This window comes from Buteo buteo, chromosome 18, assembly GCF_964188355.1.
Source record: "Buteo buteo chromosome 18, bButBut1.hap1.1, whole genome shotgun sequence".
In the NCBI taxonomy this organism is placed as follows: Eukaryota; Metazoa; Chordata; class Aves; order Accipitriformes; family Accipitridae; genus Buteo; species Buteo buteo.
This window is the reverse complement of record NC_134188.1, coordinates 3,474,917-3,501,916: the sequence shown is the minus strand read 5'-3', so window position 1 is coordinate 3,501,916 and position 27,000 is coordinate 3,474,917. Positions and strand designations below refer to the sequence as shown.

At 42.4% G+C, this 27,000-nt stretch overlaps 3 protein-coding genes across 13 annotated transcripts in view; 1 reads left to right on the top strand and 2 right to left on the bottom strand.

Annotated features, from left to right (window-relative positions):
• The window catches only part of BRCA2 (BRCA2 DNA repair associated), a 42,558-nt gene extending 34,925 nt beyond the window's left edge, over positions 1-7,633 (top strand). For 2 of the 4 annotated variants that reach the window (XM_075050614.1, XM_075050613.1), the window contains exons 21-27: positions 2,173-2,294; positions 3,372-3,573; positions 3,806-3,972; positions 4,067-4,202; positions 4,848-5,104; positions 5,739-5,891; positions 7,166-7,633. In XM_075050614.1, coding sequence (XP_074906715.1) covers positions 2,173-2,294; positions 3,372-3,573; positions 3,806-3,972; positions 4,067-4,202; positions 4,848-5,104; positions 5,739-5,891; positions 7,166-7,633 — 1,505 coding nt within the window. Of the gene's footprint in view, positions 1-2,172; positions 2,295-3,371; positions 3,574-3,805; positions 3,973-4,066; positions 4,203-4,847; positions 5,105-5,738; positions 5,892-7,165 lie in introns of those variants that run through there. The other 2 variants (XM_075050616.1, XR_012653501.1) reach the window with 2 other exon arrangements.
• Positions 7,634-7,918: 285 nt separating this feature from the next.
• N4BP2L1 (NEDD4 binding protein 2 like 1) lies at positions 7,919-21,596 on the bottom strand. 2 transcript variants are annotated; one of them, XM_075050617.1, is made up of 5 exons: positions 21,384-21,596; positions 13,643-13,767; positions 12,712-12,800; positions 11,397-11,473; positions 7,919-9,460 (listed from the first exon to the last, which is right to left on the bottom strand). In XM_075050617.1, the coding sequence occupies exons 1-5, from the start codon at positions 21,506-21,508 to the stop codon at positions 9,232-9,234; spliced, it is 645 nt and encodes a 214-aa protein (XP_074906718.1). In that variant the 5' UTR covers positions 21,509-21,596; the 3' UTR covers positions 7,919-9,231. The 2 variants fall into 2 exon arrangements, with proteins under 2 accessions (XP_074906718.1, XP_074906719.1); XM_075050618.1 differs by lacking the exon at positions 21,384-21,596 and adding an exon at positions 14,108-14,166.
• A 3,245-nt stretch (positions 21,597-24,841) lies between these two features.
• Positions 24,842-27,000, bottom strand: part of N4BP2L2 (NEDD4 binding protein 2 like 2) — a 49,624-nt gene continuing 47,465 nt past the window's right edge. For all 7 annotated transcript variants that reach the window (XM_075050627.1, XM_075050630.1, XM_075050632.1 and 4 more), the window contains one exon: positions 24,842-25,023. The gene's annotated coding sequence lies outside the window, so the exon portion shown is untranslated. The remainder of the gene's footprint in view (positions 25,024-27,000) is intronic.

Sequence of the window (27,000 nt, the reverse complement as noted above, 5' to 3'; positions counted from 1 at the left end):
CAGACAGGTGGCTTGAAAACTGGCTGAACAGTTGGGCTGAGAGGGTGGTGATCAGTGGCACAAAGTCTATTTGGAGGCCAGTAAGTAGCAGTGTACTCCAGGGATCAGCACTGGGCCCAGTCCTGTTTTAACATCTTTGTTAATAATCTGGATGATAGGGCAGAGCGTACTGTCAGCTGGTTTGCTGATGATACAAAATTAGGATGAGTGACTGATACACTAGAGGATTGTGCTGCCATCCGGAGGGACCTCAGCAGGCTGGAGAAATGGGCTGACGAGAACCTCATGAAGTTCAACAAAGGGAAGTGCAAATCTTGCACCTGGGGAGGAATAGTCCCATTCACCAGTACATGCCTGGGGCTGCCCAGCTGGAAAGCAGCTTTGCAGAAAAGGCCCTGGGGGTCCTGGCGGACAAGTTGAGGAGTCTTGCCAGAAGGCCTAAGGAGGTGATCTTTCCTCTCTGTTTAGTATTGGTAAGGCCACATATACTGTGTCTAGTTCTGGGCTCCCCAGTACAAGAGAGACATGGACGTACTGGAGAGAGTCCAACAAAGGGCCATGATGCTGCTTAAGGGATCTGACATGGGAGGAAATGCTGAGAGCTGGGACTGTTCAGCCTGGAGGAGAGCAAGGCTCAGGGGGATCTGATCAATGATGTACATAAATAGCTGAAGGGAGGGTGCAAAGAAGGTGCAGCCAGGCTCTTCTCAGTGGTGCCCAGTGACAGGACCAGAGGCAATGGGCACAAACTGAAACACAGGAGGACATCAGGAAAGACTTTGTCATTGTGAGGGTGACCAACAGTGTTGCCTAGGGAGGCTGTGAAATCACCATCCTTGGAGATATCTGAAAGATCACTGGACATGGTCTTGGGCAGCCTGCTGTAGGTGACCCTGCTTGAGCAGAAGGATTGGCCAAGATGACCTCCAGAGGTCCCTTCCAACTTCAACCATTTTCTGATTCTGTAATGGGATGATTCTGCACACCTCTGCCTGTGATTTCTAGCAGTAGTTTTGGGTCTGCTGTTGCTTTTAAGTGCCACCACTGGCTGCTGATTGCTACAGCTTCACAAAGCTCACTGCTGCACCAGAACTATGTTTGCTTCCCCTTAGGTTTGACTCAGCTAAATTGGAATGAGGAAGGGTGTTAGGATTCTTGCCACACTGATTATGGATTCCAGCTTCCTTGATACTCTGGTCTGTTTTTTGAGAGGAGTTTTTTGTTGGTTTCAATTTGTGTTGTGTTTTGGTTTGGTTTTTCCCCAAGAACAGGTAGGATTCCCTCACTAACAGTAGCCTGTGCAGTTCACATTTCACAGGGTTGTATCTACAACCCAGATAGCCTCTCCCTTTCCATAAAGCTTTCTCATGGTGATCTGTAACACTGAGATGTTCTCTAACTGCTTGCTTAGAACCTGGTCCTTCACAAGTAACAAGGAAAAGGCAAATAAAGACATACTCTAAAAAACAAAACAAAACAAAAACCCAAACCAAAGCAACCGACCACTGAATTCTTAGTTGAAATCAGAGATTGCTTTGTAATTCTTAACTTCACTGATACGAACTTCCACATATCAATCACCTCATTGTGTTGTTTTATGTTCGACTGGTAAACTTGTCTGTACTGGAGTATACTACACTGAAGGAATTCATCAAAATGCTAGCAGCAAAATGACTTATCTAAAAAGAGGGTAATAGTTTAATGTAATGAAGTTAACTTGGCTTTTAGCTGGAGTCCTAAGGAGGCTTCGTGTGCAGGCCTGTGGTGACCTGTTGTCCCAGATCTTGGTATGTTTGAGACTTTTCTACTCTTCTGCTGTATGAGAGGAAGAGGAAGTGACAGACATACAGAAAATGTGGCCAATATCGATGATGTTTCATGGCAGCCCATCAAGTCTCCCATGCTCTCCTAAGTGCAGACACTGATACTGGCTTCCCCAAAGTTTGTATAATAGACTAATCTGTGTTGTATTTAAATGAATGAGATTTTTTACTGCTTGTATTTTCCTAATATATATACACACACACATATGTATATCAGTTCCTATACAGAACTGTTTTGTATTTTTATTCTGGCAAAGCCTAAGTACTATCATGCTTCTTACATAATTATTTTTTCTTTCACTTTTAAAGTGTATTGGTTGTACTCAACATAATGGGTTTTTTTCAACAGAGAGAACTAGCAGAAGAACACCAAGATCACGCATAGTCACAAGGCAGCAAATCCATAATTTGCAAGATGGTGCAGAACTTTATGAAGCAATTCAGAATGCATCTGATCCTGGTTATATGGAGGTAACTGTAGATCCTACGGTGCTAATTTTGAAATGCTTGTGGAATAATTTACAATTTACTACCTCATGCTAAAATCAGCCATTAAATTACTTTTTTTTTTGCTGCCTTTTGAGATTTTCTACAGCATGCTTATTGTTAAGTAAATTAAGATTTAAAATTTTGAAAATATTTTAATGAAGGCTTGTTGACATAGATTAATAATATCTTGGATTGCAAAACAGAATGCTATTTTCTCTTGATATAAAAATCCAGGATATAGCACAATTAAAAGTTAATGTTACTTGTAATTTTATTACTTTTCTTTGTTTTGCATATATGAAAACTAAATGCATCTCGTAAGCCTTGAGTTTCACACACTTATTCGTGCATGTTGTTCACTGAAGTATTTGAATTATTATATTGTCATTGTTCCAGTTCAATCACAACTTTTAAGTATTTATGCCTTTATTAATAAATATGCAGGTGATTAGTCCCTGCTAGTTGTTAAAAATTAAATACATGCCTCGCCTTTTGCAAGTCAGGGTCCCTGACTGTCATAAAGCCATGCGATCTGTGACTTTATTTGATAAAATGTTATGCATATCTGTGGTGCTACACTTAAAGGCGTCTGGATCTTGAAGGCTTGGCCAGAAAGGTAACAGTCCTGATGCATTTTAGTGTAAATCACTGTGTCAGCTCAGAGATAGCAGCCTGCTGAGAGGCACAACTCTTTTCTACTTACAGAATTTTTTTCTAATATTTCTTCTTTCTTATGAAACAAGCAAGCATGTCTGTTATATTAAATATTCACCTTAGTTAGGCACTCTTAAGCAGGCTTCTCACTAATTACCGCATAAGAACTGCATGTAATGTAATACTTAGACAACGCAGCACCAGCTGAGTACCAGTCAAGACTGCTGACTCCTGTTGTGTTAACATACCTCATTTCGAGTCCTAGTAGTGTATCAGTTGAACAACAGATTTCTTGTAACAGACAAACACTTAAGAGGTTTGTCTAAAAGAGGTTTATCTAAAACTCTTGACAGGATTTTTTTAATTAATAAAAAAGATAATAAATACGTTTTGTCTTGGTTACAGGGATATCTTAGTGAAGACCAGTTAAAAGCTTTGAATGCTCACAGGCAGTTGATGAACGATAAAAAGCAAACTCAGATACAGGAAGAATTCAAGAAAGCTTTAGAGTCGGCAGCACAGGAAGAAAATGGTTGTTCCAAAAGAGATGTGTCTACTGTATGGAAACTATGTGTGGTAGACTACAGAAAGCAAGAAAAACATAAAGGTTAGTACTTGGGAAATTATAAATAACTTTTATCTAAACATGGTAACTGGCCAACATAGCAGGTAGATTTGAAGTTTCCCAACAGTATTCTAGCTTGCATGTTAATATTTCCAGTTTTATTTGGGTTTTGGTTTAGGGCTTTGGGGTGGGAGTGAGTGTTGTGGATTTATTTTGTTCAAAAGCCTTCAAATTAGAATTGCACAGCTAATATATCTTAATCTGGTATTGTTAGGAGTGATACTGAGTATCTGGCGCCCACTGCTAGATGTTTGTTCGTTGTTAAAGGAGGGCAGTCGGTACAGAATCTACCAGCTGTCAACATCACAGTCCAAAGGAAGATCAGACTCAACTAACATACAATTAACAGCAACAAAGAAAACTCAGTATCTACAACTATCAGTGAGTGCTTTAAGTGCATAAAGATATATTATTAAAATGTATCACAGTCTATATAAGTGTGTTGTAAATACTTAAAAATTTTGTGTTTCTTCAGGTATCTCAAGAGATGCTGGTACAGATTTTCTTTCCAAGAAAGGCTCTAAAATTCACCACTTTGTCGGATCCTTCTTTTCAGCCACCATGTGCTGAAGTTGATTTAGTCGGAGTTGTAGTTTCTGTTAGCAGAACAGGTACGTTGTGGACCGCATTCATCTCCTCCCATTGAATAAGCGCTAAATTTTTTATTTTAAAAGTCAAAATGATCTTGGTGTTGTAGGTGCATCTCAGGCCTGTAAAAACCTGCTAATATAGCCCATCACTCTGATATGCTGGCAGATAATTCTGTTTTCCTGAAGAAAAACTGTCTTTGCTTATTAGCTCAGGAAGAATTTAGTAAGGGAGGATCTAAGCTCAAGAGAAGCTTTTCTTTATTTTTTTCCATGAATGGTGGATGTAGGTTCTCATGTCTGTGTTCAGCATCTGCAGAAGTACCACTGTGCGTGTACATGAGATCCCTCTTTTGTGTACAGTGTCACGGAATGAATGGAACGCAGGCACTGGAGCTCGTGGGTAGGGACAGGTGGATAATCTGAATAAAAAGGAAAAGCACCATAGGAATATTGTTTTTTAAGCACTGGAACACAGCCTTTGAGTTGTTTTCTGTAATCGGTAGGGAGATAGTGTAGAATATGAATGAAGCATGAAACATGGCTGCCATGTTACATTTATCAATTCTCTTTCAAGATGTGTATAACTTTTTAATAGATACAAATTGCAGTAATCAACCTTTACTTAAAGATTTAAAGTTTAATTCAGACTTCTTTTCTTGCTTTTAGGTTTCACTACTATGGTGTACTTATCTGATGAAAGCTATAATTTAGTGGCAGTAAAGATCTGGACAGATCTCAGACATTTTGCTATTGAAGATATAGTTGTCCGCTGTTCGTTCATTTCTGCAAGCAACCTTCAGTGGCAGTCTGAATTCAGATCAGAAATTCCTATGCTCTTGGCTGGAGATCTTTCTGTATTCTCAGCCAGTCCAAAGGAAACCTATCTTCAAGAGAAGGTTAATGAACTGAGAAGTATGATAGAGGTAAATCGGTAGATTTTTAGTTTAATGATTTAGTTACTGCTGTGTTACATTCTTCTGGGAGGTGGAGTAAGGTGTTAATGCATTTTTCCTGGAGGACTCTACATATCACCTATTGAATGTCTTTTGATTTTTTTTTTTTCTTTTTAATTCAGCTCAGCCATCACTGTCTTTAGGATGTACCACAATCTTCTCTGGCTAGCAAAAAATATTGTACCTGACAATAGGGAATCTGTCATGGACAGTTTGGCTCTAGCCTTTTAAAAATTGAAATTTACTGTCTTGCTTAGCTGAACATACTCAGTATCGGACTGTTTATTTCATTTATTTATTATTTCAATTTTCTAGCTGTTCTAAATAGCATTCTCACTTCACTTGGTCATGCATTCTCACTTTTTACTGAAAAATAAGTTTAAATACAAAAGGATATTTTTCTTGTTAACAATAAAAGGAAGGTATGGTATTTCCCTCCACAGGAAGTGCAGCAGTCTTCTAAGTTGTTGGTTTGATAGAAACTAAACTTCTGGTGGGATTATGATGAGAAAACAAAGTCTTAAATACTTTGTTTGTGAGCATATAGTACTTAGACAATTATGAAAAATGATTATTCTGCATTGTAAACTGTTCTCCTTTATAGGATGTGGCCTCCTTTTGCTCTGATGCAGAAAGTAAATTGATGAATTTGCTACAAAGAAATCTCTCTCTTACACCCAGTTTAACTAAAAGATGTGGCTTGGAATGCCCCTCTCCTTCCTGCAACTCAGGTCTTTATGCAGAGGATAAAAGTTTGGTAAGCTTCTGGTAATTAATAATCTGTTTTACTGACAGTACATATAGTAAGGATATAAGAAGTTTTATACTGATGGCTGTGGTGAATGGTCTCACTTTTCAGTCCACTCCGTATGTTCTCTTCAGGGCAATGCAAGCTGATTAGAAGTTTTCTCTGTGTGTGGGTTTAGGATTATTCCCCAGGAGGAACTGTGAGACTACACTTCCTCCAAGCAGTACATGAAAACCTCCATTGTGGCCTGTGTTTTCACAGCATACTTTAAATATTCTGAATTTTATATGATTAAAAGGAATCATCCTTTCCCTGTAGATGATTTATCACTTCCTTGGTCCCACTGTGAAGATTATCTGACATGGATGTTACTGGAAAGAAAAATCTTGATCTGTAACTTTTTCTTTTCATGGCATTCTGCAGTTCTTACCTTTGTTTAGAGAATTCACCTCCTGGTCATCTTTTCCTAGATATTGTTCAGTTTCCAGGATTTAAAAGGGAAGAGGTATCACCTAGTAAATGTTTATATTTTATAGCAGTCTTGACAAAAATTGAGTTAAGTAGTACTCGGGTTTCCTAGGAGGGCTGCTGGTGGCAAGCTGTTCCTGATGTGGAGTACTGAGTGCAGTCAGAACAAAAATTTTTCCTGCCACTAGTAGTGAGGGAGGTGGAAACACCCTGATGTGATATCAATTCCCGGGGACTAAATTTAAGCTTATAAGGCATCCTTTTCCATTTCAGAGAGAGTGCTAATATTTAATTCTGAAGGTTTTGTTTATAGTCATTATTTATTAAATATATTAACCAGGTTAAAACAACTGAGACATTAAATGTATTCTCAAGTTAAGCATGCGTTTGAATTATTTGCTGTGCAGCATCTATCTTGCGTGTATTGTTATCTTCAAGTTTTTTGGTCTATATCCCTTTTTCCTTGTTTTTTCCTATTTAACAACCTGTTGAGGATATATGCAATGAAGTAGAAGACTTAACTCCTTTTTATGAGTGTTTTGATTTCTTACCATCTAAATTTAGCTTAGACTGCAGAAACAACACGTAAATGTGCTGTCTTAATGTATATGTAAACAGTGATTTATCAAGCATCAATACTTGAAAGAATAATAGTAGTCACTGTCAGAAGATATAAAACTAAGGTTAAGTTGGACATGAATGATGACGCAGTGGTTCTGTATCAGTTCCCCCTGCCCCTGTTTTGTGGAAGTAATTGAGGAAGCTAATGAAATAGGACATTCTAGTCAACATAAAACTTATTTCTTTTTAACTAGATCTCTTCCAAAATTGAAATAAAGCATCCAAGCCCTTTGTCAACTAGCACACCGAATAGGAAACTTGTCACACAAGGGTCAGTAAAAACACCTTCATCTGCTACAATCAATGAAGACCATCCCAAAAACAGCAAAAAGAGAAAAGCTATGGACTTCCTCAGTTGTATACCTGCTCCTCCACCACTGCCACCAATGTGTTCAGTATTTTCTCCATCTTTAAAAAAAGCATTTCAGCCTCCACGAAGTTTGGGTTTACAGCGTAGCAAGTCATCAAAAGAAACAAATCAGAATATTGCTCATGTCACCCCCTGTAGAAAATTGAGAGAAACTGTCTGTCTTCCTGAGAATGACCTGGTTGCTGATGAAGAACTTGCAATGATTAATACACAAGCACTCATGAATAATTTACGAGAAGAAAAGAAGATTGATTATGTAAATGAAAACAGCAGTACAATAGCTACTAATTAATCTGATGATCTTTTACCCAAAAATAGTTCCAGGTCTCCTGGGGAAGCAAATAACTCATCAAAAAGCAGTTCTAAAGTAGCTGAGGCTCTTCAGAAGGACACAAAGGAACCTGAGGACTCATTACCAGCCTGCAGAATGCTACAAAGACAAAACCCCTGAAAATGCTACTAAATGCACATGTACAGTATTGTATATATTTCAAATTCAAATTATTTTTACACTTTGTCCATTAAATCCTGATTGTATTTAATAAAGCTATATTACAAAAACAAAGACTCATGGAAATGACATTTCATCTGCAATATAATTTGGAGTTGAGTAATTATACATTTCTCACACAAACATGTATCATACAATAGCATTAGTGTGACTGAAGGTTTGATGACATTTTATAAGCCATTACTTTGATTCTGATGTTTTCTTAAATTACAGCACGATCTTTGTTCCAGTCTAAACCAATCAATCAGTTTTGTCACCCTCTGCAGTGTTAGAATAGCTGTTTGGCTGTCAGAAGTGGCACAGGGGCTGGCTCCTGTTACCACGCTGGATGTTGTACCAGGACTGGAGAACTGTAATGGGCTGACACACGCTTGCAGGTAGTTCTGTAAAAGTTTGTGCAATACGGCAGAGCCAGGTCCTGAGGCCCCCTAGTTTACCATCTTGTACATCTACTGTGTCAAGAAGACAGCCTGGCTTTTCTCCAGCAACAGGGTATTTCTTTATACCTCTGCTAAATTACTAGATGAATCGCAGCTATACCCACGTTTCTTAGTGTCCAATGTGAGCTGTCTTCATTTCCTACTGCAAAACCACTCGCTAGTGTCCCGTTCTATAAGCACTGCCTAATAATCCACACCTACTTAAAAAAAATTGCCATCACAAATGCTGAGTTTTAAAAATGTTTCACAAGGGTTCTTAATGAGGACATAATCAGCAGAATTTAACAACAGCGATAAAACTACTGCAGGATAGCTTCTCTGCTCACCCATCTGGATCCAGACAGCAGACATGTGGATAGGGCACAGCATCACACCTTCCTACAACCTGTTAGAGCTCCCTTTTCTGCCATTCGCTTCGCCTCTCTTAAAGCTAGCAGTAATGCTCTAGGCAAGATGGAGTGGGAAGATACAAAAGGTTATACAGCCAGATATAAAGTATTAAAATGGCAAGAAATGACAACTGCATGGAGAAGGAATTGGCCACATGGCCTGTAAGAAAGAAAGAATTTAGGAATATTTTATCTATTAGTGACAGAGCACAATGCAGAAAAAAACAAACAAACAAAAAGTGTGTTACAGCCGGTAAATTTCACTGTAAGCTTGAATGGATTTTTGTGGAGGAAGACAGACGAGAGGGAGTACAGTTTGTACTGGGGATAGTGTTCTTAGATTAGTCATGTAGAGCTGTGAGATCATAATCCAGTGACATTTAAAGAGTTCTAAGAAATTTAAAATTGTAGTAGAGATTTAAAAATGTAGTAGAAAAATACAAGAATTAAAAACAGTTTAGAAAAATACAAGAATAAAAAAGTTTAGAAAAAATGTAAAACTAGAGATTTTTATACCCTGATAATTAAAATATACACTGAGGAATCCACCTCAGTTAAATGGCATGTTGTTTGTACGTGCTACGTGAAGTCTTCTGTTCGAGAAGGCTGGAGGGGGGTTGGAATGGGCACCCATGCCATGAGCTGCATTTGGTCCACTGGAGCTTCTCTCATCTCTGCTTGGTTTTTCAGCCCAAAGAACACTGTGGAAGGTAACGTTGTGCTCATATTGTTCTTTCATCCGCTGTATCTTTTGTCGAGGGACATGATGAATATTCCTTCTGTAGAGTCAAAATTAACAGAAAACACAAGTATTTAGCTGCCCAGGTATCAGAGGTTACCTTAAGCTTGCTAAGGTTTCTGACGTTCAGAATAATGGTTCATGTCCCCACTGATCTATTTCTAGCCTTTTTTCCCAAATGGTTGTTCACTTCCACCTACTTCTTCAAAATATTATTATTGTGACACCTGAAACATGTAACAACACATGTATTTTTGTGGGCAGCCAGGACGTAAGAAGTTAGACAGAGCTACATAGACGACCTCTATTATTTCACATGACTATCGCTGGGTTTTAGTGCTAATGGCTTGTTAGCCCCAGGGTGAGCTTTTGTACACCTGAAGAAATGCAGACAATGGCTGTAGATGATAGCCCAGACATTGACTTACAATCAGCAAGTATAGAGGTCAAAAAAATGTTGCTTTGTCTGAGTACAAGTGGGGAAAAATCATACCTGACATGGCTCAGGCTCCAGGGCAGATTTGTAAATGACAAGTTTGAGAGGGAGAGAAACAGGATACTCAACCATGCAGGGCTTTCTGGAGAGACCAGAAACAGCCACAGTCTCTCAACATGTCAGTGGGAATTGTTTTTCCAAAGACCACTAGGAAATCCTGCTTGTCTGTGAGTCTGCAAACTCTGAGTATCTTTGGTTTTTGCCATTTAGCTTTAAGGCACAACCTGTGACCTAGAATCTAAGTTCGTCCTGCATCTGTATTTCCAAAACCTTGTGTTGTGCAAATCCAGCAGGGCTCAACAAGTTTTTTTCCCTGGTGGAATTAAGGTGACAGCACCGCAGCAGGTTGCCAGCTGCAGCATCCCAATTGCGAAGAAGCCATGCGCATGCAGCCTGTGCCTGGGGCCAGCAACCGGCACAAACCCTACTGCCAGTAAAGACACGATGTGGAACCAGACCGGGAGCAACCTTCAGCTGCCCCTGAATCCTTTGCCAAAGAGCTGCTCCAAACCGAGTGTATGTGGATTAACTTTACGATATTACTATAAAAAGCTGACTTGTTTCAAATGATTAATAAAACAAAATACAAGTTACTGAGTAGCTCAGCCTATAATGAACGGTCACCAGTGAAATCTGTCTCTGCAGTGGTGCCCTACAAATGCCTCCCAGCTGGTGCTGACTTTTGACTGGAGTTCCTAGCTGGTATAAAACAAATAAATCAGTTGGAATGAAGTACCCATGCCCTGCTTCCTTGTGATAACAAATAAGTTAGCACGTGTTAGCTTCTGGATCAAATAGATAGGAGGGCACTCGTTACTGTAACATAGTTTACAGCGGGTTGGTTAAAGGCTGGAAAATTAGCCTGCGTGGAGTTCTTTGTGATATAACCATTAACACTGCAGCCTCTAGCCAAACTAACAGACTTAGAGCCACATTTGGCTCCCTCTATATCCTACCACATTATGCAGATTTGGTAGATTTGTTGTATCCCTTTTGTGTGTGCACGCTAAGATCTTCAGGAAGATCTCCAGAACCCCATTTCTTGACCACATTTAATGTAGCACCCCACAGCAAGACAATCTTTGTTATGGTTAGATTTTTTTAAGAACAGAAGTCTGAATATTGTCTGTAGTGCTTAGACATGTTTTTTTGCCCAAACACAAGAGTGCTGCTCAAAATCCAGAATGCAAATCAGGGTTCCTGCCCCAAGAAGCTTGCAGTAGAAATACACACTTTGTGGCAGGAGGCAGGGGGCGTTGCTTTTTCTACTACCTGACTCACTTCAGCACAGTCAGGCTCTTTCAGGGCTGAATTCACTGCAGAGCAGGTACTGAGTAATAGAAAATTTCCACGACAATCATTCTGTCATCATTTACTAGGTTACTTTTTAGGGTATATGAAGAGGAAAAGGGCTGGCCTTCCTCAGAGCACATCAATAAAATGAGAAGCTGTCTGCTATATCAAAGAGAAAAAGATGTACCTTGTCAGTTCTTGAACATTGAACTTCCAGGGTGTATCTGGTTCTTGGAATGTAACTTCATATCCATTTTCACGTGCCTGAAGGAGGACACAGACGTTTTAGACATACGGCTGCCGAGCTCAGGAGTAGCCAATCTGCCAACCCCCCTGAGATTTTATCTGGCTAAGAGATGTATCATATGTACCAGGAGCCAGAAAAAGGAAGATAACCATGATTCCCATCAAGCTGAGTCCCAGCTTGTTATTTCCTTCTGCATCAAAGAATTTGGGTCTTCCAGCAAAACTTGCCTCAGCATTGCCCTCAGTCCCCATCCAACCCCCGTGGCAATGGCACCCTGGCACTTGAACTCTCTGGAGATCACAGATGGTTCAAGAGCCACAGGCTGGCCACGGCAATCTGGAGCTTCTGGGAGTGTGAGGTCAACATCTGTCAGTCCTGCTATTTCCAGCCACTGAGTCTACAGGCCTCAATTTTTTTCAAGGTAAAGCAACATCTCTGTGCACATATATGTGTGTATATATATATATATGCACACATACACACATATATACACAAAAATGCATAATATATATTTAATACAGTATTGATTGCTTTTGTTTTGATTTAGGGGAAAGGAGGCAGGGAGATCTGTTGACCTTTTCACATCTGACCCACCTCTGCCTGTGCTCTCTCACTTGCTTCCTAGTCACCCACAAGCATTCACAACTGCTGCTGAAGTGACATGTCCAGGCTGTCCAGCACCTCTATGAATTCCCACCACTTTTGTGCTCCCATACAAGCAATACTTAGACCTAAATTTTTTAACTGACAAGACCATAACCCAAGAAGAGAAGCATGAGTATAGTGTTAGCAGAGAGGCCAAATTATGAAACTGTACTAAAAAATATTGCCATCTCTGCCAGAACTCCTGACACGAGATACCAATGTGTCTTTGAAGACTATTTATTTTTCACAAGTCATAAACTAAAATTGTTAGTCATATCTTAATATCTTTGTCAACAAATAGTTTGGGAACTGTTCAATTCATGTCACTACTGGGGAAGACATCTTGATTGCCAAGAAGTTACAGGGCAAGTTCAAAGACAATCTTTTCACGTAATTTTGTCTTCACTGAGGTGTATGGCTGACTAGATAAAACAACTACACTGGCACTTCTTCCCCTACTTCTTCACAGTATCAATCATTAGCTATAATTAGAGAACTAAGGGCAAATAGAAGTAATTCTTTTTAGCCATGTTAAGAACTGTTTCAGTCAGGTCACCTCTGAAATGTCACAGCTGAGCATATAAAAGCAATACATCAGAGCTTTCCCTACCATCAGCACATACGGCTTCATCTCCCAAGCATGGATGTTGGTATTATCAATAATGATGGGGCTTTTCCCATTCTTCATTGCCTTGCGTGCTGTAATGTAACAAACACATTAAGTAAAGTGAACATGGACTAAATAACAGACCGAGCCAGGTCTCACTAGCCCCAAAGTGTCCTCTCTTCGCCCACTGCCAGCACCCTTGGTTCCCTACCAGACGGTTTTGTAGCTACCACCCATCGTGAGCAGAGGTCAGGGCCCAGCAGGTGCTCTCCTGGAGGAGGTGATGCAGCCGCTGGCTGCGTGCAGTGGCAAGATCTGAACTTCTCGTAAAACATACTTAGCAGTATCACTAGGAATTTACAACAGCTGAAAATTACTGTTATTTGCAAAAGATCCCTGTTATACGGTCTCAAAGCGTTTGCCATTGCTAGAAATGAGTCCAGCACACAGCCACAAAAGCATGTTACATTGTTCTCTCTGAAGTAGCGACCTGGGTTGTTTCATTCTCAAACTTATAATTAGGTTTGCAAGTTTTCTTCCTGGCTATCACTAACTCCCACCCTGTAACACCTACTTCCAAGTCAGGACAGACACCTAAGCCATCACAGTCTGAGGGATGCGGTGCGTACAGCTGTACTGAGCAGCTGCTGGGCTGGTATTTGCATGCCACCTGCTGTTACCAAGCTTCAGCAGTGCTAACTAATAGTCCTTCTAAAATAACATCTATCAATCACCAACACTTCTTCACTTATAAATTTCTCTCTTACAAGGCAGAAGAAATAAAATCAGAAGTGGTAAATGTGTTTTTTTAACCAGTACCCCATGAACTGCAGTGTATGACACCACTGTGAAATCTTTTATTTTGGGGGCTAAGTTTAAAGACAGACTGAAAAACAAAACTATTCTGCAAAAGCTCTGGATTGAGTTCAGTCACCTCTCTTCTGGTTCCATTTGTGCGCATCCTCTAGGAAGTCAGGCTCAAACATGTATACGCCATTTTCGATAAAGAAGTCATCAGTACTAAGAACTACAGCACTGGGATGGTCACGTTTCAGTTGTCTGAAAAAAAAAAAGATGAAAGAAGGATTAGTATAATGCATACCTTTAATAGAGACCATTAAATCAAGAGCCATATGAATGCTCTGCAAATATGCACAGTGCATCATTTGAAAAATCCCAGCTTAAAGGATCTGAAAGTAATGTAATCAGCAGACGGACACATAGGAGGAAAGGAATGGAGCTTAAAGGCATGGCCTTGATTTCTTTAATTCAGCAGAGAAATCTACACTGGACTACCAACATATGAGTCTTTAATCATATTAATATATTCAGTTTCCTTTCTGAGTTATCTGAGAAGGTACAATTATAAATAAAATAAATAAAAAAAACACAACCAAACCTGCTAATCCCATGAAAGTTGGGCTCAAAAGACAATTTGACCATGGGAGTTTTGCTACAGAGAGATTTTTGAAGATAACCAGGAAGAATGATTCGTTATTTAGTAAAGATGGTCAATGTTACCAGCAGTTTGTCTTGTTCTTTTTTTTTTTTTCTTTTTTTTTGGCTACGAAGCACATAACACTTTTTTTTTGTAATTTGCAAACAAATATCCAAGTGATCAGTCAGTATTTCTTGGTATTTGTTGCGATTTCATGGTTCTTTCTGCTTTTCACTTGTCCCTGTTTTACTTAATCCTCCCCTTGTAGGGTTGAATAATATTTATTTATTTTCAGCTTTCAAACATATTTTATAAACAAATCTGAACTGCCTAGATTGGCAGCCCCAAATGCAACAGATCCATAAAACCGGTCCCCTGTGGTGAGTGGCACAGGGCAATCCCCCTCCTCCTCACACTCATGCATCCCCACCGCGATGGTCATTCAGACCCAGGATGCCCACGGCGGGTGGACGTGTGTCCTGCCGTAAGCTGACCAGCTGCCTCGCAGACAGCGACGGGCTCTAGGAGGTGGAAGCGCTGGCTTAGGTGGTGGCTTAAATATGAAGCATTCCTCTGCCAGTCCTTAGAGAGCATTAAAAAAAAAATAATCTCAATGCAAAATTGCGTTCCCATTTGTGTGCAATCCAGACTTATTTGTGTCCACAGACAATTGTCTATTTTTTTCAATGAAGGGAGTGTTGGGGGAGGAGGGAGTCTCTGCAAGAAGTCAGGGAGAGCCCACAGCATCATCTCGCTACTCCCCGTCTCCCTAAGGCCCAGAATGTCTCTGGAAAAGAAAGTAAGGCCAACTGAGAAACCTTGTGGCTCTCAGACATGGATGCTGCTGCCCTGCTATCTCACACCACACACAGGTCTCCAGTCCCTCGGATTTATTTCGGCTTCCCTGACAAAATGCTTCTCTTCCATCCCCATAAGCTGCAAAACAACTATTTCTCAATGTCTTATCTAATTGAGCAACTGCAAGGGAAAAGGTGCCTCGAGGTTATCAGCAAAAACCAGACACAGACAGAAAAGGCTTAATTCTGTCATCTCTAGCTCTGCCCTAACCATGTACTTACCAATTTTACCCTCATCTGTCTGCTAGCAGCAATTCTTCACTAGGATTGCACGTTGCATTTAGCTGAATAAAGGCCAGCTTCTGACTTTGTTCCGCCTCCACTGTAACTTCTACCATCTGCTGATCAATTAATATTATTTTGTGGTTGCTATCACCCCAGAGAGCAGAGACTCACTGCTGACGGACTGGCCAGGACCGGGCTGTAGCCACTGTTACGTATCATTTAGCACCCACATGTCGTTATCTTCAAGCTCCAAAGAGATGTTTTATTCAGATAATTACTGCTGGACAAACAGATCTAACAAAAGTCATGTTGCAAACTGTTAGCAAACAGTCAAATTATTTTTGCTTTAATTTTGGTCCCAGGCAAAGAATTCTTATCATGAAAAGCATGGGAGCACCTAACGCTTATCTGGTTACTCTTGTGCTGATAAACTGATATATTCAGCTCTCACTGTAATTCAGCACCTCACCTTTCCCACTGCTTTACCCATCTGCATCGCAACCTCTTCTCTAAAAAATAGACTGTGCTAAAATATGTGTCGTCCCTTTAGCTACCAATAGGCACATAAAATTGTACACATAAACAAAAGATCTCAAAATATTTTTTTCTTGCTCAGTGTTTCTTTTAAAAATGTTCTTAACCAGTGCAAATTTTTAAAATTTTCTTAGCATATACATTACTAATTTCTTAACACATATATGCACACTCACATGGGAGCTTTGATATTAACCCTTAAGCAATCTAAATAGTATGTGATTATCTGTAAACTCAGTCTACTATCCTCATATCACTGGCAATTAATTAAAGTAGATAAAACTTGTGCTTCAAAGGAGGAAAAATATGGCACAAAATGTGCTAAGAACTATGAATTACTGTCACATTTGCTATAGTCATACCAAACAAACTCCTATGAACAGCAACATAAGAAAACATTAGAGTGGGGAAAAGATGATGTTTTACCTCCTGCTTATTTTGCTGTTTTTAACTTTTCGCTTTCTAAAACAACCAAACTGACACTAAATTTTATGACCATTTCTGTAATCCCCTACTACCCATGAAGCTGACAAAACTCCTGTTTCTTCTGTCCCTTGTAAAATTTCCAAGGGCACCCAAACCTCTTTAGTATGTTTCTTGAGAAATAAGCCTTCTACGATCTACACAGGACCACAAGCTGGTTTAGAAGAAAGGTTTTCAATAATCACGCAATAAAAATGCCTATATTTTAGCAAAATATACACCAGCTATGCAAAATGGGAGAACTTGTGACCACTGTTATTAATTAACGTAGTTTGAGCAGCCCTGTCAAATGAAAACTACCCATTGCCATTAGATCAGTAAGTGCAAAGCGTACTAAGGAGCAGAAGGAAAATGAAATCTCTTTGCAAGATCAAAGAGTATATATAAGCTATGTTTACATTTATTTTTTTTTAAAAGCCACTGAACTTGAAGCACTGCATGGTGATAAGCAGTATCTGTCAAAGGTTCAGTATTAATTTGCCTACTTGGACATTTAACTGCGAAGTGCTACAGCTCTCTGTCTTGCAGTAGATACAAAATACAGTATGCTCTAGATCTTGCTAAAGAAAAGTTTGCTGCTGTTTCAGAAAATACAAAGGATTAAAAAAATAAAAGAAAAAAAAAAAAGGGCAATGTTTCCTCCACTTGCAATAAATCTCCCGAAACCCTTTCACCTCCTTTCCTCAAGGCGAAGCAGCTTTCCATGCCAGGTACCGTATCTCACTAGATTGGCTGATACAGTTTGGGAGAAAAAAAAAAAAAGCTTTCCGATGCTTCTGCTCTTCAGGTCTGACACAACAGCAGCAAACTTCACGTACCTACCAGGAGGGCCTGGGAACTGATAAAGCCCCTGGAAACACGACGCCGTGCAGAGGCACAAGCTTCACCGTCTGCCCACGGCAACCCCACCAGCAGCCCAGGTAGCAAGGATGATGCTGAACGATGTGGTGTTCGACGTTGGTGCACGCTCATCTGCTGTCTCACCCCAGTCAGATTTGTGATGGCCGCTGGGACTAAAAAAGGAGAATCTTTCTGTTGAAAATCTAGCTGTGTTTCTGTTTGACCACAGGAGCCTTGTAACAACCGCCTCAGCAAACAGACAGGTGGTTTTAGAGTCTTCTGGGTTATTCCTCTGAAGATCTGTTCCCATAATTTATACTGTTTTTAAGTTGCCTTTTTTCTAAATATCATCTTCAGTGCTTTCAAACAATCATTGCAGGGTTTAACTGTATGTATAGACAATAAAATAATTGTTCAGGGTTTCAACTAGCTGGATGCATTTAGAGTACTTGGGAGAAGTCTCCATGATCACCAGTAATATCACTGGAGATAAAAAAAATCCATAACTGTATTTCATAGGCTGTCGTGTTTTTCCAACAGAAATTTTGAAAATAAATTCTGATTTGAGCCTGGTAAGCAGATTGGAAGGAACATTTTCAGTACTCAGAAGGCAACAGAACAGTATGTCAGGCAGATCTCAGAGCCGGTAAATTCCCAAGCTACTTCGGCGATCAGAACACGTATGTACTGACATCGCATACAACCACTTGCTCCGGTCACTGTTCCTAACACAAAGCGTTCCCTGTGGTGTTTAAAGGTCTTCAGTTTCAGCAGAAAATCAGAACAATGAGATCTGGAGCACATGCCCAGCACTATCGGCTCTCTGCTGGATTTTAACAACTTCTAGTGCCCTGAGGACTTTGCCCCTGCGGAGGCCTGCCAGCCAACAGCTGTGCTGTTGGCAGAACACATGCATCATATTTGATAAACACATTCAGAAGAAGCACCTGAAGCAGTTTTAGACGAAGGTGAATGTTTACAGTGCGTTGCCACCTGGCAGCAGGAGGTGCAGAGCTGAAGTCCTGTCCGAGGTGCAGCTCTGCAGCGGGGTCGGGGTGCTGGTAACGGCGGCAGGGCTGGCCCAGGGCTGGAGGTGCTGGGACCGACTGGGCAAAAGCAGCAGAGAGAACTGGAGAAGACGCAGATTACTCTAAGCAGTGATGCCTCAGTGCCAATGCATTTTTTTCCTTTACGGAAGATTGTTCCCTCTGTGCTTCGTAAAGGAGTACAAGAACAACCTCATGTTGACTGATAAATCAACAGCAGTGGCTGATAAGTTGCATGTTTGATCATGCCCAGCCTAGTGCTTGAGCAAAACTGCTAGACAGAGGGTTAGATGTTACTTGAGCTGTGCATCACAGCAACAGACTGTAGAAGAGCTGGAAATACAGCTACTGTGCAACGACGAGTCTGTTGGGGAAGCAGGTATGAGCTTGTATGCAGCTCATTTGATTTTTGGAGGCATTTTTGGAAGCTATACCTGCTACTGCACCTCAGATAACTGTTTTCTTAGTAGTTGCCTCGGTCTGATCACAAAATCCATACTGTGGAGTCGAGGGGAGAGCGTTGCACACACCTGATGGAGGCTATTGGAGATGCAACTCCCAGGTGCCCCTCTTCTCCTATGTGCTTCTGCTGGTGGTGACGTACGGTGAATGGTTAGAGGGAGATGGTTACGGTCACCTAAAATATGTGGTGCAGGGAAGCATATCCTTAACAGTGAAGTGAAAAGGTCTGGAGGTTGGTGGTGAGCAGACCAGCTCCTTGTTCTGCCTTGATTATTCAATGTATCACAGCTGGCCCCTTGGCTGTCTTTACCAGAACCCAAAAACCAGACCTGAACCGATCTGTACCGGTGTCAGCTGCTCTGAGCTGGGGGAGGGACTGGGATGGGGAAATCATTTTAATGAAGATGCCATAACTAAATCTTACAAAGCTATATCCAGACAGCGCTGGCTGACACTGAAATGTCAGGGAAACGAGTCACGGATGTGAGGTTGTTCCTAGGCCTGCGTGCCAAACGGAGAAGGGTCCTTCCTGCTGGAGCTATCACCAGGTTGTGATATCACCAGTGATAACATTCATGGTTTGTGACACTTCTGAGCTTTGTAAAGATGTACAGGTTGTAACTGAAATACTGGCCGATACTAAGACTGAAAAAAGGGGGGAGGGGGGAGGTGGGTGTGTGAAAGCACCAGAAGAAACACCAAAGGCTAAAACAGTGGTACACGCTGACTACCAAGAACATCGTTAACAGCAATAAAACTGGGGAAGGTGCTGTTTACACCCCCCCCAAAGGCCAGCACTCGGCTAAGGCCCAGCACAGATGACCTGCACACTCTGAGAGCAAGAGGATGGCCAGCAGGTCACACCAGCCTGCACACCCTGTCCTTCTTCCCCTTGTTCCAAAGGAGGAGGAGGCTGCAGCTGAAAAAACAGCCAAAACAGGAAAATGAAAATGGGCAAAAAAACCCTGCCTAAGATTCATGGAGCACCAAGTAAGCAAAAGTCAGAGGCAAAACTGGCAGCATAGAAACCGCTGGCTGCGAGATGGCATAACAGACCTGACCAAAACCCTCCCTGTCTGTCACCACCGACCAAGAGGAACCCAGAAAAGAAAGTGAGGATGGGACAGCAGAAGGTCCTTGGCCTCTCCAATTTTGGGCAGAGCACCTGTGCACATGCCCCTTGGTACTTGCAAGTATTTAGCTGTGATAGTGTGAGTGAATAAAATCCGAGAGAATAAAGTTGAATGGGTAAAATGAGCTCACCAAGGTCTTTTGCAAATAAATAATCACCTTCCTCCTCCAGTAGGATCTCGCACTGAGCTTTGTCGCAGTAATTTTCTGCAAACATTGCTTTGCCTAGCACATTGCATTTACCAACACCAAAAGGTACACAACATGGGAATAGCAAATGTCAGAAGTTTCTTGGCACAGTCTTTTCATAATCTGGACAGAGTTAATGGAAAGCTACTAAATGCCATTTTTACAGCTGCCCTTTGATCTTGTGTACTGCTGAATGGCTCAACGCAATGATACAATTAACAGGGGCTAGAAAACAGAGTAAGTTCCTCAAACATTCATCTCACAGGGGACTAAATATTTATAACTGCTTTTGTAAATCTGTCATTAATATCTTGTGTTTTGATCTAAAAAAATAGGTCAGTTATTTGCATTGCCTGAGAATATGGCCCAGACCATTACATTCTTACTGTACTAGGAGAAGACCCAAACCCCTCTGAAGAAGGGCCTTACATGAGCTCTTTAGGGAGACACATGCATTTTGGGCATCAGTAAAAACACAGCATTTGGCCACTCATTAAAGAGCCTCCCCTTGCAGAAGTCCTGTGAGGCAGAAGGCACAGCGTGCCCAGAAAGAACGGTACCAAAAAGAGGAAACTGTAGATTAACGCAGTGTATCACACGGCTTCTTTCACAGCAGGGCCCTTCCTGTGGCAGCTCGTGATCCCAGCACGGGTTCCTCGCCCGAGCAGAGGAAGATGATGGCAAACGTTCCTCTTTTGATGGCACCCGGAGCTGTGAGATACAAAACCCTGAGATTCTGTGATACCAGATTATGGCTACGCTGCGTCACACCGACTGCGGTGCCGTCTCCCAGCACTTCCCTCTGGGTTTTTCCACCTATTTTTAATCAGCCTTGGAGCTGTTGGAGTGGAATGGTCCGCTCTGCCCATTTTGTACGCCCCTACAGCTCCGACCCGGAGTGCAGGACATCATGGAAACAGATGTCAGAGTTGTCAATTTTCACAGTAAGAGACAGGAAGTAGTTTACTGTGTTTGTGATTAACCACAAAAAAAAAAAAAAAAGCACCACTCTGGCACTTTTTAGAGAAGGAACAGCAACAACAACAACTACCTTGGCTTGGGCGATTAGTCCGTCTTACTAGAAACGTGCCTTTTGGTAACCGCTCCCTCACTCTGAACAACACAGACGGTCCTACGGGCTGCGCATCTGGAGAGCAGGTACGGGCAGCTGCAGCAATAAAACCTTCAGCCATTTCTGAAAGACAGAGGAGGTTTCCAAACGGCTCCTGCGAGGCTCCCGCTTCCCTCCTGAGCCAGAAAAACCACCTCAGCCTTCCTCCCGGTGCTCTGCAGCGAGTGTTTCCCCTTCCCCGCTCCCAGGCGGGAGCCGGGCGGGCAGAGAGCGGCCTGAGGCACCTGCCTCACCCGCCCGCCCTCGCCTCCCCTCACGGCTTCTCACACCCACCCCACGGCCGGTCGGGGGGGCCCAAGGCGAGGAGAGCCGAAGGGGCTCCGGAACGGCCGCCTTACCTGGCCAGGGTGCTCTTCCCGGCGCCCGGCAGCCCCCGCAGCAGCAGCACCACCCTCCCGCCGAAGCGGCCCCGCGGGGGCTGCAGGCTGAGCCCCCCCAGGGCCCGCAGCAGCCGCTCATCCATTTCCACACACGCCCCTTCCCCCAGGGGCCGGGGCCCGGAGGGCGGGAAGAGCCGGGCCCGGCCCAGGCGGCGGGGATTCCCTTCTGCCGTCAGGGGCCGGGCCGCTGCCGTGTGGGCGGGCGGGCGGAGGGGAGCGTCCCTCGGCGGAGGGGGGTTGAGGCGGGGGGTGTGTGTGAAGTAAATGGCCGAGGCTCTTCCCCGGTGGAAACGAAAGCCGCCTGAAGGAGACGCGCGGGGGAACGGACGGGGAGGCAAGGCTCCCGCAAGCAAAACCGGTCAGGCACGGCGCTAAGCCTTCCACCGGGAGGGTTAGCCCGAGGGACCGCCGTTAATTCTTTAAAAATCACCATCGGTCGCCCGGTTCTCAAAGGCGGGGGAACGGCAGCCAGCGCCGAAAGCGGTGAACGGCGGGGCACCCCGGGCGGGAATCGCCACAGCTCGTCGGAGGAGCGCAGCTCTCCACAGGACCCCCCCAGACACCGACCCAGCTTTTTGTTCTTTTCTATTTTTTTTTTGACAGGAATGGAGCTAGTGGGGTCAACCCCCCGCCTCCAAAAAAAAAAAAAAAAAAAAAAAAAGAGGCAGACAAGGATGGATTCCAAGCTGATGTAGCTTGGAGTCCCTGTCCATCACGCTCACTACATCAACATACTTCCAAACGACAGCAAGCCTACCAAGATTTATCTCCCCTAAAGAAAACCCAATCTGCTTTAACGCGACCACCACACAAGCCGAAGAGATGACAGTTTCCAGTAAAACCCAAACCCACTGGTGTGGTATCACGCTCTCGGAGCCACGCACGGCATCGGCCCCAGTTTGGGGTACAACACAGGGACACACCGACACTGAACGACAATGCTGAAAGCTTTAGGTTCTGAACTTCACAAATCGTGCGAAAGAGAGCATTCAACATACCGGGAGAAAGCTTAGTTCCCCGGGACACGGCACACCAACGCTAGCGACAGTGAGTGGGAGGGAAAAGGAGCAGGAAAGAAGATATGTGAATTTTGAAATTCAAAGATAGCAGGGGGGGTTAAAGTAAACTTAACCTAGCAACACCCTACTAAAAGATGAAACACCTTTCGCCCATCCAAGAATACTGTGAAATTTTGAAAACTGTTTTTATATTAAGCATTCTGGAAGGTTGGTATTCAGTAACAGAAAATATAGGCATTCAGATTTCTCTCGCAATAAATACGAGGAGGAAGAAAATACTAATTTGAGTGACATTTTCTTGAAATCAGACTAACTTTTTTGCTGCTACTGGTACACCCAGTAAGTCTGAAGCTGCGGTTATGGCCAGCGTGAATTACCTTCCCCCTCCCCATCACATTTTGTGTAACGTTCGGCTGGTAGAAGAGCAGCACATTTCCAACCAAGGAGAGGAAAAATTCACACACGTACATAAGAAAAAAGTGCAGCCGGTAAATTTTGCCAGTGGTACAACATTAATTTAGAAATACATACATCTCTACCTGCTTACATGTATACGCAGTATTTAAGTGGAGAGCGGGGACACATCAGCAGTTTAGACCACGGTGGAGTGTCAGCATGACTGCAGTCAGGTATGGGCTCTTCAGCTGATGCACAACAAAAAGGGTGCAGGGAAAGATGAGGAAGAGGAGTTGAATGAATAAATGGGTGGGTATTCTGGATCTGGAAGCTGTGGAAGTGGGAAATATTATTTCTGACAAGAACACACAACCTAAGCTTCCTTGCTTCTCCTCTTCCCATCGATCTTTTCTCACCCTTTTCACCAGAAGTGAGGTGATAATTGTCTTTTCTGTCACTCCCTCTCACTACAAAGAAATTTCCAGCCTTATGCATGTCTCAATTGACAAAAGTTGCTCTTTCTGATTAATTTTCTGATTAAGTTAATAAGGGTCACTTGATTTGTCCTTTCACCTCCCTCCACTCTCTACTGCCTGCCTCACCTTCATTATTTGCTATTTCAGCAAGTGCTCATGATTTTTCTCATAAATAGCTGTCCTTCATGATCCTCCCCTGCCCCCATGGGCCCATTCTCCTTCTGGTCCGTCCCACCAACACCTCTTGCTTTCTGCTTTCCTCCTCCTGTTCGTGGTTACACTCCTGTCCTTCTGCAGGTGAAAGTGCCAACCACCTCAGCATCATCAACTGCGTCTACCCTCGGCATTCCATTCCTGGGCATCACAAGCACCACCTTAAAGATAGATGCACAGAACACATCGCCACAGCAATACATTAGGGCAATTTTGTGCTTCTCCAGAAAAGCAGGAGCAACAGAGAGCTGGTGGGGAAGCCTTGCCCTGTTTACAGCCTCCACAAAAAAAAAAAAAAGAAGAATGTAGATGAATCCAGACACACCTCGGGGAAAAAAAAAACCCATGAAATTGTGTTTTAAAAACATGGGATGAAATTCATCACCTATGTAATTTAGCTCACTCTACATATGTAAATATTTCCAGCTTTTTTTGATACCTGTGTGGGCCTTACATAGACATTTATACGAGCAAAATTTTAGATTTTACTGTCAAGGGTTCATTAATTTCTGCTGTTCATCTCCCCCTGGAAATCAGTACTCCACTATTCGTGTTATTGGGACAATTTCCTCAGTAACAGAATTGCTACTGGTAAGGTTACTGTTCCCGTTGAGGAATAAACACCATGCTTAATTATGAAGGAAAACCACAATATTAAAAAAAAAAAGGGGGGGGGAACAACTGCTTTTAGCTTAAATTTCTCCTCACATCATAAGAATTTTTAAGTAAAAAATGGCAAAAGGAATACCACTAACAGAAACATCAAACCACTGGTTACCAGTGCTAGTTATAGGTCTTACCAGTCTACCACAAACCACACACATCTTTCCTCCAGTGTATTTGAATCAGGCCTACAGTGACATTTTCTCCTCGTTTCTATAGTCCCAAATGAGTCGAGCTGAAGGGAAGCATTAAGCCTGGTTTTAGGAGAAAAGAAGGTAAGTTGTGCACCTCTGGATGAAACAATAGGAGCAACTGAGGAAGGTACTTATTCCACTTGAGGTTATAAAGAGACTGGGATGTAATTATGACTGACAGGATGAAAGGCAGAAGTAGGGTAAGACACGTTAACAGGCACCTTTCCCCACAGGTAGGCATCACTACCAGTTCACGTACTGGTTCACGTGGCAACACCTTGGATCCTGATACAAGTGAATTAAATACCAGAGCCTGAAGCCAACAGTCACCTCCTTTCTGCTCACTGGTCTTTGCCCTCAATCTCTTTGTACCACACTCGAGGATGTACTGAGAAGGTATAAATCCCAAACGGCTTCAGAAAACGACCTTTTGCCACACACAACAAAGTTATCTCAGTTTTGAGTTTTATTACATGGACAGAGAGGTTGATATCTGGGGGGTGGTGGGGGGGGGGAGATGGCCAAAGATTCACACCAAAAATCTACAGCGGTTACTCTCTTCCAGGTTATTCCTCATGTTTAAAATCCTTGGTGGCCAACTGAAGTCCTTCCACGGTGGAATCAAAGCGAGAAGTTTCTGAAATAAAAAAAAAAAGAAGAGATTCTGCTGAAATGCCACAACAGCACAGACTGCAGAAAGACTAACGGTTGCAAATCCCACCCTCAGACTGAGAAAAGTTCCCCCATCTGATATTTTTAAAAGTCTCTTTCTTTCTCCTACTCAGCTGTTGGTTATTTCTTTAAAAAGTTAAGAACAACAGAGGGGAAGCAGATGACAGAAAGCAAAGGAAAAATAAAAAATGCAAGGAGAATGGAAAAGGAAGAGAAGAAAACATGGATGTCAAAACTAGAGACAGTAAGGACCTAGCAATCTCAAGGCTGAAAAATAAGGAGAAGAGTAACACAGCATAATTTTTTTTTCTCTACATGTCACAAACACTACATAATGAACAGCCGTTCAACCGATACTACTATAGCATAGCTACATCTCGTAATTGTTTTGTTACGTTGCAAATGTTTCCCTGTTCCATTCACTCAGGACGTTACAGGCCTCCAAGTTACAGAATTCACGTGAGGCACCAGGACAACCTGATGGTTAGTCTTTTCTGAGAGCTCCAGAAACACTGTTCTGGGCAGCTCTTATTCCCCCTGGTAATTATACTCTCTGCTTGAATAAATTTTAGGCCAGGTTTTCCTGGTAAGCGCTGTAAAAGGCAGGTGAGGTTTTCTGGTCATAATTCTGTACACTTTTTCACGCTTCGTTTTCTTTAAAATTAGTGATTAAATGTCAAAGGATATAGAAAATATTTTTTTATTTTTTTATTATTGTTGTATCAAAGCAGCAACTGCAAGAGGTTTGACCGTGGGATGGTATTTTCTGCGGCAATACTGGAAGACTGCTTTACTCTGCTTTGTATCTTTTAGATTATTTTTTCCACACTGGCCCTAAGACAGTCCTGTCTGTCCTAGTTGTACATTCCTGCTCCTTTGCCAGTGTCCTGCTAATCGCATGGCTCAGACTGAAAACTTTCTGGATGTCTTCATGCATTGGATGATGGAGCTGAACTGCCTCACTCTCTGGCTGCAGAAGCATCGCATCCAGCAAAGGGAAGTGATGGGAATAGCACAGCCAGGGAAAGGAGGAGAGATAACATGTCACCGAGAGATTTGTCTCATCAAAACCACGACCATCCTGGGCTGTCGTGGAGGAATTCCTCCTGCAGGGGGTGACTGACTGCTATGCTTCAAAAAGAAACATGCCTGCTTTTATTTTGCAATAGTCCTGCAGATAAATGCTTAAACTGACACTGGGTTTTGTCTTCTTGTTCTACATTTTTACAGCACCTGGCACTCGTGAGTCCTGGTCTAAGGCACTAAGAAACTTCTAGGCACCAAAATAATGCTGTTTTCACCGATCTCAGCATTTTTTAAACCAGGATCTCTTGCTTAATCTCCAGAACAAATACTGATGTGCTGCCAAGGCTGCAATAAGGGGCTCTCGCAACAACTTGCAATTAACCCTGTGTTTTCACAGAGGAGCACAACCACTGTTCACTCTCCCATTTGAATAAAAACATCCTTACACAACATGAATACAGAAGCATGATCATCTGGCTAACTTGCACTTGGCCAGTAACGCTTAGTTTACTTCCCAATCTAAAGGGACGGAAATGATTGTATTAGCTCTCCATTTATTTTCTATGATTTTAAAAGCTTTTAGTAGGAATGCCTCAGTTTTCTCCCCCCCCAACATTTGATTAAATCAAATCCATTTCATCATTTATAGTTGTTCACTTGCGCAGTTTTACCACCACTCTGGGACATCACTCTTAGCAAGTCTGCTTTAATCAGCAGCCAGAAGAGAATGATTTTGTGGTGAGGAAAGACAACCTTATCCCTCAAAACCAGGGGTACCGTCATCCAGAAAAACTCATGTGCCTTTTATAGCACTTACGCATGTGGACTTCAGAGGACCGCTGGAATACCCACATGGGGTCTGGCCAGGGGTCTGCGTTACCTGGTACCCTGTGCCTGACAGTGCGCGAGTCAACTG

Coding starts and splice junctions, on each gene's coding strand:
- N4BP2L1 (XM_075050617.1), bottom strand. CDS start 21,508: ATGGATGAGCGGCTGCTGCGGGCCCTGGGGGGGCTCAGCCTGCAGCCC. Junction 12,801..13,642: donor CAAATGGAACCAGAAGAGAG/GTGACTGAACTC, acceptor GTTACATTACAG/CACGCAAGGCAATGAAGAAT. Junction 11,474..12,711: donor TGAAGCCGTATGTGCTGATG/GTAGGGAAAGCT, acceptor GTCCTCCTTCAG/GCACGTGAAAATGGATATGA.